Source organism: Nerophis lumbriciformis, linkage group LG02 (genome assembly GCF_033978685.3).
Source record: "Nerophis lumbriciformis linkage group LG02, RoL_Nlum_v2.1, whole genome shotgun sequence".
Taxonomy (NCBI): domain Eukaryota; kingdom Metazoa; phylum Chordata; class Actinopteri; order Syngnathiformes; family Syngnathidae; genus Nerophis; species Nerophis lumbriciformis.
In genome coordinates, this window is record NC_084549.2 from 14,470,716 (window position 1) to 14,481,801 (window position 11,086).

Genomic DNA, 11,086 nt, shown 5'->3' on the forward strand with positions numbered 1-11,086 from the left:
GTGGCATCAGTCGCGTGGGGAAACGACAACACTTTGCCTTCGCTAAAGGCCGCCGACGTTGGCGCCAGATGAGCGGTGGCGCCAGCTACACATACACTTAGCAACTGTAGCGACAGACAGACAGACAGACAAGAGACACACACTCACTCACACACAGACAGCCGCTTTCCTTCAAAAACAAACAAACTTGGGACTCTTGATACGCTAACCTTCATTTTATCTCCGGCCATCAAAATACTAGAAGAAGATAAAGGTGGGTGCATGACGTATGTGCAATCACGTTTATGTTAAACTGACCTGTCTATAACGTTGGAGCAGGCGACGCATCCTAGAGGGAAAGGGGGACTTATATTGTCAAATATGCTTGAATGTCGATATTACAGTTTTAAGACACAACTTTGTCTCAGTACTGTATTTAGGAGTTTAAACACATTGCCTGTCTGGATTTCGTGCTTTTATTTTGTCATCACTCGGTGGCACATAATCCGCCGTCTGTTGTAGTCGCGAAAATGGTCGGGGGGAAATAACCATAACTGTATAACTTATAACTCCATTTTTGGTGGTGAAGTGTTTTGGTTGTGTTGGATACTGGTATTAGCTACAGAGTTAGCTAGGCATCATGGCTATGTAGCCGATATGCTAACATCAGCAAGGCCGCCATTGAACAACGGGCTGCCGCAATACATAAGTCTTGGCTGCTGATGCTACATGTACCTTCACGTCTACTTGTAGCGTATTTGTGGTTATTTTTTAATCTGTATGTTTTTTATTACACAGTTCAACTTTGGGGGTTGTTACAAAACCAAAAAAAAGATACACTTTCCCGGGCTTTCCCCCCTTGCATTCATCGCCTTCGCTTGTTAGTCATCTTTGTCCTACTTCCGACTAGCCAGCTCTTCATTACAACTAGCCCGCTAACGTACCGACCATTAGCTTTATGTGTTGTTTTCCTTTCCGCGCGTCATTTGGCGACATTTAATGTTTAATGTTTGTCACCCACACGCGGGCTGTTTTGCTTATTTCGGACATGGCTCGGGGGTTTAAGTGCGGTCGGGAGGGCGGAAGCTATGTTGGCTTACGTTAGCTCGCGGCAGCCATCTTACGCGAGCATTGTAGTCCTGGGCTAGCTGGGGATGTGCTGGTGTGGCACTCGACAAGATGGCCTGTTAATACGCGCACACGGAGGACTTTCCACAGCGACACGTTGTCCCTCCGAATCGCATACAAACACACGAGAAAGGACGTTTTCGCTGTGTGAGTATAACCTTCGGCTCAATTCGCCTACTCGGGGTGTTTGCTACGAAGCTAGTTAGCTCGCTAAACGACCGAACATATTAGCGGCTAACAATGCTGTTGTGGCGTTAACCCCGTCGAAGTCGACCGTAGCCAGCTAACTAGCGGCTATCGGGGCTATTTGTAGCCGTTTTGGGGAGGCTAGTGAACACACAGTTCGGTGTTTAGTTACAACACGTCGACTTTTATATGTATTTACTTAACATGCATACGGCTTTGGGTGGTGAACAAAGAACTGCGCAGATAAGGCCATTTGGGCCTTTGGATTGCGGATTAAACTACCCCAAAGCCTGTTTGCCATTTGGGGCTACTTTGGTGCTGTTTAGCTCGTTTTGAGTGCTAACCTAGCCTGCTAATTGGCACCTAGCCTGGATATTTGCTTTGCTAGACCTTCTCCCGGGATGGTGTTTTTACTATTATACAAAAAGTTAAAATTAAGTGGACATATGTCAATCTGCCTTTTGTGACGTCAATTTTAAAGTGCTCCCTTTAATCCTGTTTGTATCCACTTTTATAGGTGTTTAGGTAGGAAACTATCTCGTTTACTTTATACCGGTTGTGCTAAGAAGAGCAACAAAGCTAGAGCCAATCCCAGGAGGTGTGGTGCACTCTATAGATTGATTGCCAGTCAATCGCAGGGCACATATATGGGTGCACACTGACTTTTTTGGGTTGTATCTAATCCACTTTATTTGTATAGCACATTAAAACAACAAAAATGTTTCCAAAGTGCTGCACAAAAATATTAAAAACAAGATTCAATTACCATCCTTAGCTTTTGATTGACTGATTGAAACTTTTATTAGTAGATTGCACAGTGCAGTACATATTCCGTACAATTGACCACTAAATGGTAACACCCGAATAAGTTTTTCAACTTTTTTAAGTCGGGGTCGGGTTCATGATACAGATATATACTATTATCATAATACAGTCATCACACAAGATAATCATCAGAGTACATACATTGAATTATTCACAATCTGGGGTGTGGGATATAGAGGGGGCGGGGGTTAGGTTTGGTTGGTATCAACACTTCAGTCATCAACAATTGCATCATCAGAGAAATGGACATTGAAACAGTGTAGGTCTGACTTGGTAGGATATGTACAGCAAGTAGTGGACACAAAGAGAGAGATCAGAAATTATAAGAAAAAGTGTCTACAATTGATTATTTACATTTGATTATTTACAATCCGAAGAGGTTTGATGAGGAAGGGAGGGTGTTAGTTTAGGGTTGAAGTTGCCTGGAAGTGTTCTTTTAGTGCGGTTTTGCTAGACCTTCTCCCGGGAGGGTGTTTTTACTATTATACAAAAAGTTACAATTAAGTGGACATTTGTCAATCTGCCTTTTGTGACGTCAATTTTAAAGTGTTCCCTTTAATCCTGTTTATATCCACTTATATAGGTGTTTAGGTAGGAAACTATCTCGTTTACTTTATAGATAGATAGATAGTACTTTATTGATTCCTTCAGGAGAGTTCCCTCAGGAAAATTAAAATTCCAGCAGCAGTGTACAGAATTGAGATTGAATTTAAAAAGGAAAAAGTAAATAATGGGGGTATAAATGGAAACAAAATAGAAAAATATTAGAATAGAATAAAAATAAAAAGCAACAATGAGAATAAAAATATAACAGTAAAATACGAATATAACAAGAGAAACTAGGCAGTAGTGACCATGTTATGAAATTTTTTTTTTTATACCGGATGTGTTAAGAGCAACAAAGCTAGAGCCAATCCCAGGAGGTGTGGTGCTCTCTATATAGATTGATTGGTAGTCAATCGCAGGGCACATATATGGGTACACACTAGGGCTGTGAATCTTTGGGTGTCCCATGATTCGATTCAATAATGATTCTTGGGGTCACGATTCGATTCAAAATCGATTTTTTTTTTTCAATTCAACACGATTCTCGATTCAAAAACGATTTTTTTTCCCGATTCAAAACGATTCTCTATTCATACAATACATAGGATTTCAGCATGATCTACCCTAGTCTGCTGACATGCAAGCAGAGTAGTAGATTTTTGTAAAAAGCTTTTATAATTGTTAAAGGACAATGTTTTATCAACTGATTGCAATAATGTAAATTTGTTTCAACTATTAAATGAACCAAAAATATGACTTATTTTATCTTTGTGAAAATATTGGACACTGTGTGTTGTCAAGCTTATGAGATGCGATGCAAGTGTAAGCCACTGTGACACTATTGTTCTTTTTATAAATGTCTAATGATAATGTCAATGAGGGATTTCTAATCACTGCTATGTTGAAATTGTAACTGATATTGATACTGTTGTTGATAATATTAATTTTTGTTTCACTACTTTTGGTTTGTTCTGTGTCGTGTTTGTGTCTCCTCTCAATTGCTCTGTTTATTGCAGTTCTGAGTGTTGCTGGGTCGGGTTTGGTTTTGGAATTTGATTGCATTATCGTATTGCTGTGTATTGTTTTGTTGGATTGATTAATTAAATAAAAAAATAGATTTTTTAAAGATGAGAATCGATTCTGAATCGCACATGAGAATCGCGATTCGAATTCGGATCGATTTTTTTTCCCACACCCCTAGTGCACATTGACTTTTTTGGGCTGTATCCAATCCACTTTATTTATATAGCACATTTAAACAACAAAAATGTTTCTAAAGTGCTGCACAAAAATATTAAAAACAAGATTCAATTACCGTAATTTTCGGACTATGTCAGTTTTTTTCATAGTTTGGCCGGCGGTGCGACTTATACTCAGGAGCGACTTATGTGTGAAATTATTAACACATTAGCGTAAAATATCAAATAATATAATTTAGCTCATTCACGTAAGAGACTAGGCGTATAAGATTTCATCGGATTTAGCGATTAGGAGTGACAGATTGTTCGGTAAACATATAGCATGTTCTATATGTTATAGTTATTTGAATGACTCTTACCATAATATGTTACGTTAACATACCAGGCACGTTCTCAGTTGGTTATTTATGCGTCATATAACGTACACTTATTCAGCCTGTTGTTCACTATTCTTTATTTATTTTAAATTGCCTTTTAAATGTCTATTCTTGGTGTTGGGTTTTATCAAATACATTTCCCCCAGAAGTGCGACTTATATGTTTTTTCCCTTCTTTATTATGCATTTTCGGCCGGTGCGACTTATACTCCGAAAAATACGGTACTATCCTTAGCTCCACCAATGACTGAATAAAAACAAAGTAAATATAAAAATAAATATGATTACAAACTATTTTAAAGGGTAAAACCAATTAAAACAATAAATAGAAATACACATTTTAAAACACGGAGAACCACACAACTCACGTCGTGTTAATAGAATAGAATAGAAAGAACTTTATTGATCCCTGGGGGAAAGTCAGCACCACGTACCGACCACAATAGACAAACACTTAAGTATTTTTTACATGTGAATAATATACATACAGTCTATTATACAGCATTATTCACATGTGAATAATATGAATACAGTCTATTATACAGCATTATTCACATGTGAATAATATGAATGCAGTCTATTATACAGCATTATTCACACGTGAATAATATAAATACGTTACACATTTACAGTACATGTGCTGTCAAAAAGGAACATATACATTGTACAGTCTGATGGCTGTCGGTATGAAGGACTTCCTGTGTCGTTTCGTGTTGCATTTTGGGAGTAAAAGCCAGAGACTAAAGGTGGGTCTTAAGACGAGACTTAAAACACTCCACTGTGGGAGCAGTTGGATCATGGAGGGGCAGAGTGTTCCAGAGCTTAGGGCCGACCACAGAGAAGGCGCTGTCTCCCCTGGTTTTAAGTCTCGTCTTGGGCACCACGAGCTGGAGCTGGCTCTCGGACCTCGGAGCGCACGCAGGAGTGTAAATTTGGATGAGGTCCGAGCTATAATGAGGCGCCAGTCCATGCAAAGCTTTAAAACCAAACAGCAACATTTTAAAATCAATTCAAAAATTAACAGGGAGCCAGTGCAACGTCTCAAGAATTTGGGTTATATGCTGTATGAGTAAGATGGTGTACTATTTTTAAAATCTGTTATCATAATTCCATGTGAAAATGAGCCAATGGAAAAAAGCAAGGGTGTGTCCTGTAGCGTCCCTCCCAAATTGCTGAAGGTGCTGAGAAAGAAGCATTTTAATGGGCCATTTCCTCTGAAGATATGTTGGCACAATGGAATAGATCCTCCTTGCAGCAGGACCAAATGGTGCATTGGACAGCGGTGGACAAGTGACAGTTTAAATGTAGTGTTTAGAACTAGCTCCTGCTATGTAAAGCACTTTGGGTATCATTCCAGGTATAGTAAAGCGCTGTATAAAAACAGGCTATTTACTTTTGCAGCCCATGAATTAATGTGGTAGTCAGTTCAATGTCTTATTTTTATGGTATTTAAATTGTTATCTTTGCACACAGATCGCTGAGTGTTCCTCTGGTTGGCACAGCCGCAGATCAGCCATCACTCTTCATTCACTAGCAAGCCATCACCAAAAATACACTTAAAAGGCAAGTATGCACATTGTGTGTGGAAGCAGGGCTGAGCGATATGGCTAAAAAAAGGATCACGATTCATTTTTTCATACCATCCGATCTCGATTAGTCTCACAATTATTTTTGTCTAAATTAAAGTCGGATTGCCCCGTGAGTACTGTTTTCATCCGCATTCAGGGCAGGATTACTGGTGCGCTTCAGCAGATTGTGAAACTAAAGTCGCTGCTCCTTCTAAATGTTTCAACTTCTATGCTCGTTTTAGTCGTACATCTTCATTTTGTTATTCTGGTCTGGACTTCAGAGCTGTGTAAGGGGAAGAGACACAACGCTGGTTGAACATATAAGTATGACGTGACAAGCCTGATTTTCGAGCTGTGAAACGGGCGGTCACGGACACAAACCCTTTCACAAAAATGTACACACCTTCTCAAACACTCACAGGATCACAGTCAATAAAGGTGCATTGTTCCGTGCAGGATTATAACTAAGCATCGTTGCTTTCCTACTGTTTACTACGGCAGTAACTCAGACATTTCCGCCATGTTTGATGGATATGTTAACAGCTGATGACGTGACAAGCCGGATTTTCGAGCTGTGAAACGGGCGGTCGCCTACACACGGGCACAACCCCTTTCATAAAAATACACGCAAACATACACACCTTCTCAAACACTCACAGGATCACAGTCAATAAAGATGCATTGTTCCGTGCAGCATTATAACCAAGCATCGTTGCTTTCCTACTGTTTACTACTGCAGTAACTTCTAACAGACAGTTCTGCCATGTTTAACAGCTGATCATCGTGTTCACCACTGAATGTGTGCAGCATTATGTACACAATTTGAAACCCTGAATAAATTACTTTGTCTATAAGTGACATATTTTACAGAGCAATCAATTGATTAGGTATTCTGTTAAATGTGTAAAATGAATCATGCAAACTAAAGTGAGGGTCTGTTTAGTCAGCCTCAGCTGTTCACCGATGTACTTGCTTTAGCAAGTTTTGCATAAATGCGATTCAGTAGGCTTTGGAAGTGCTTCTTGTCCACGCTTCCAACGATCACTAAATAAATGAACTTGCAGTTAGCTGAGCGCCCTGATGAATCAGCAATGTCGTTGACCTTTGACACTTCTGTTGCAGGTCTGCGTACTGACAAAAGCACCGCTGCTGTACCCACCCGAAGCGAGACGTATACCCCGATTCTTAGTTGAGTACTCGTCCGGCACGAAAACGGAGGTCGTGGGGCTGGAGTGTGTTCTCATGGCGGAGTCAGAGACTGAGTGTGACACACCCGGCCTTGACACGCTGGGGTCGGAGTGTGTCATAGCCCACAGCCATGTCGACCTCCACTACGGTGCCGAGACAGAAATCATGACGGAAGAAAAGCGCGGCTTGGAGTTGGAGATTCACGGCGGCGACCTAAAGATCCAGGGGCTCGGCGGCGATCTTGGCGCCGTAGCGTGCGTGGACGCGATCGTAGAGACGGACCACGATTACATCAAGGTGGAACACGGCGAGATCCACTGTTTTGCCGAAGCTGAGATCAAGACAAGCGGTGAGCCGTTGCTGGCGGAAGTGCTTCTCAAGACGGAAAACGAGCATGTGGTGAAAGTGGAGTCTGACCATGGCGGGGAGTTGACAGTGGAGTCTGAGAATGGCGTCATCATTCACGAAGCCCACGGCCTGCAGTGCAACGAGTGTGGGGAGATCTTCGGCAGCATAGCGGACCTCCATCAACACTTTGAGATCCACAAGGACCTCAACCCGTACATCTGCATCCACTGTGGCGAGAGCTTCGCGGTGGAGGCCAGTCTCAAGCAGCACATGAAGATTCATATGAAAGAGAAACCCTACGTCCCACCGGGTGTGGAAATAATGGGTAAAGACGTCATCGATGCCTTCAGCCTCAAGTCCCATCAGATGATTCACCTGCCGGACAAGCCTCACAGGTGCTCCGAGTGCGGCAAGAGTTTTGCGGCTGCAATCACTCTAAGAGAACACATGAAGATGCATTCAGAGGACAAACCGTACAAGTGCACCCAGTGTAGGAAGAGCTTTGTCCGCAGAAGGCACCTGAAGAAGCACCAAGAAGTCCACGCCCGAGAGAAGCCATACACCTGCGGCCAGTGCGGCAAGGGTTTTGCCACCACCTCCAACCTGAAGCAGCACCAGAAGACCCACGCCGTCGTCGTGCTCGGCGACAAGCCTCATCGGTGTTTGCAGTGCGGGAAGTGCTTTGCGGCGGCCGCCACTTTGCGGGAGCACCAGAGGATCCACTCGGGTGAGAAGCCGTACAAGTGCAACATGTGCAGGAAGAGCTTTGTCCGCAAGCGCCATCTGAAGAAGCACCAACAAGTCCACGCTGGAGGGAAGCCCTACACATGCAGACATTGCAACAAGGGCTTCAACCACTCCTCGTCTCTTTCACGCCATCACAAGACCCACATGCAGGCCCCCGTGGTGTTCTCCCCACCGCAGCCCGGGAAGCCCATCACATTTGGCACCCCACCAAAGCAGAGGGTCCACCTGCAAGGAGAAAAGCCCTACATGTGTCATCACTGCGATAAGGGCTTCAATCATTCCTCCTCCTTGTCCCGCCACCAAAGAGTCCACTCCGAGGGTAAGGGTTACACCTGCGGCCACTGTGGCAAAACCTTCAACCACTCATCATCTCTTGCCAGGCACCAGAGAGTCCACTTGGAGAACAAGCAGCAGCAGCAACAACAGCAGCAGCAGCCGCAGTCGCCACCCCCTCAAGTCGTGGAGCAGTACAGCCCCATCCCCACGCCGAAGGTCTTCCCCAACAACGCCTTTCCCAAACAACACCTCCTCTCCCCCGAGAAGCCCTACAGGTGCACCCAGTGTGGGAAAGGTTTCAACCATTCATCCTCCCTCTCCAGACACCACAGGATCCATTTAGACCAGTGAGTGTCCTCTCGGCACGCCAGCGTTGGCATCGCTGTCTAATTACCAGATATTGCCCCCAACCACAAGAAAATTCTGGCCAACTCCTCCATATAGACCCGCGTGGTCGTGTCAAACGGACAAACTGATTACATTGAATCGGGGCAATATGTTTGGAAAGGGGGTGCGGTCACCTTCATTCTTGTCTTGTTTGAGGTCATGCTTCACACAACACGGGAACTCCATTTTGAACACTTTTAAAAAGGAACAGTGTGATTTACCTTCATGAGGCGGGGCAGAATGTTACCGATCTTTTGGATGGGCTTTGTGAGCACAAGTTTTTCGACTTGGTTCAAGGCTGTGGATAAACAATTGGAAATAGTCGTCTTTTTTCACCCTTGTTAACCTGTGTGAAGCAAATCCACTGTAAATAACCTCCTGATTTCTTTTATATATGTATAGCTGTCTAGTGTGCTGTTCCTAAAAGATGACATTTTTCAGAGCAACACCCACTTTTGTCTCCCTTATTTTTTGTTGTTATGACATGACTTAACAGCGATAAGTGTTGCAGGTGTCTTCAAACAACAACAGTAGCAGCAGCTGTTGAATTTACCATCTTGTATATTTATGAGGTCATTTTCCCTGTATGTGTACAGACTATACAGTACAGAGCAATACTGGCGGACACCTTTACTCTGACATGCAGTTCAACCGTAAGACCGAAAATAAAAAAATCTGGTTAGCATATTACAACACCTGTCTTTTTATTTTCCCCCCTGCCCATTTTCTTTGGAGACTAATTAAATCTAACCTGTTGATAGACTATAATAGCGTTCATGTTGACTATCACAATTTGAACTAAAAGCTTGTGCATACTGAAAAAAAAGGACTTTTTCAAGAGTTGGGTCTGCGCTCTACTCGTCTGTATGATATCTTTTACAAACTGATGTATTTTTTTAGATATGGCTTGGGTTATATGAAAGGGAGCAAATAAATCATTTTAATGGGAGTGGACATGGCAAGCAATATTTTCCCCCATTTTGAGTTTTTTTTTTTTTTAATGTTTTGCTTCAATCTGTAGCATAGTTTTTTCCCCCTTGTGTTAGATAGGTGCCTTACTGCATGCTATGTGGAAATGTATGCTCAGCTGTTATTTGAAGAAGAAAAAAGATTTCAGATTTATCTTATTTTTAAACTTAGTTCTTGTTCATACCCATTTTATTTTCTCACTGACACCTTTTTTTGTTATTTGCTTTCATGTATACTACCATGTGTTATCACTGTATATTCTTTATTTTTTCCTCCCTCTGCTCTTTGTAAATGGTCTAACTGATGAGAGAACAAGTGTAAACGGTCTATATAGGATTCACTTGAGGGCAAACCCTTGTGTAACATCTTTACTCTTTTTCCGAGTGGCACGTATATGGCTTAATAAAGGTTGTTGACTCTCTTTGGGTTTATTTTTGGTGTTTATTCTTCGTGTTGGAAAAAAAACTTTTCAATAGCATTTCTAACGATATAGCGGTCCTCCACAAGGGGTCGCTGTTCACCACTACAAAGGGAAGTAGCTCCTCCCCCTCTCCACTGCAAAGCAAAGAAAAACGCCTAACTTTCAAACAATATGAGGTTAGGAGGTTCTTTCGGGAATGTTTAAGGAAATTCCCTGACATTTCCCACACTCTTGGTTGGTTTACATTCCTTTTCGGTAGCTTTCTGCAAGGCCGAACTCTCGTAACCTTCCAGGTTTTTATTGGCTGTCTGGGTCTACGAGTCTGCTTTACGTCATTGTCATGCATTAAGCCGTGGCTCTCTGGAGCAAAAAATTAATTAAAATTGGAGAAAAAATATATTTTTGTTTTAATATGGTTTCTGTAGGAGGACAATCACGACACAAATGTTCCCTAATTGTTGGAAATCACACTGTTTACATTAAACATGCTTCAGTGATTCGAGGCTATTTGCGAGCACTGTTTTGTCCTACTAATTTTGGCGGTCCTTGAACTCACCTTAGTTTGTTTACAGCAGGGGTGTCAAACGTAGGGCCGGAGGGCCGGATCAGGCCCGCGACAGGTTATATCCGGCCCACGGGATGAGTTTGCTAAGTATAAAAATTAACCTGAATTTTTTGAATGAAAGAAACAGCTGTTCTAAATGTGTCCACTGGATGTCGCAATAGCAATTCTTTGTATCTTTGTAACTCCGAACGGGACAAGCGGTAGAAGATGGATGGATGTATCTTTGTAGATGATGCTACATATGCACTAAATAAACCACATGATGTTAGTACATCAGTCGAGGTAAATGATCAAACTACATAAATAACATCCTGTAATTTAATAGAACTGTGGAAATTGATGTTCTGTGTACCACACACACACAGCAGGTCTAGACAG

General features: G+C 42.2%; 1 protein-coding gene across 3 annotated transcripts; it reads left to right on the top strand.

Annotated features, from left to right (window-relative positions):
* The first annotated feature begins 16 nt into the window (after window positions 1-16).
* LOC133589042 (uncharacterized) lies at window positions 17-10,143 on the top strand. 3 transcript variants are annotated; one of them, XM_061941888.1, is made up of 4 exons: window positions 17-253; window positions 5,713-5,802; window positions 6,930-8,409; window positions 8,471-10,143. In XM_061941888.1, exons 3-4 carry the CDS (start codon window positions 7,050-7,052, stop codon window positions 8,707-8,709), a joined length of 1,599 nt encoding a protein of 532 aa, XP_061797872.1. In that variant the 5' UTR covers window positions 17-253; window positions 5,713-5,802; window positions 6,930-7,049; the 3' UTR covers window positions 8,710-10,143. The 3 variants fall into 3 exon arrangements, with proteins under 3 accessions (XP_061797872.1, XP_061797736.1, XP_061797816.1); XM_061941752.1 differs by having other exon boundaries at window positions 19-253; window positions 6,930-10,143; XM_061941832.1 differs by lacking the exon at window positions 17-253 and adding an exon at window positions 857-1,254 and having other exon boundaries at window positions 6,930-10,143.
* Window positions 10,144-11,086: the final 943 nt, after the last annotated feature.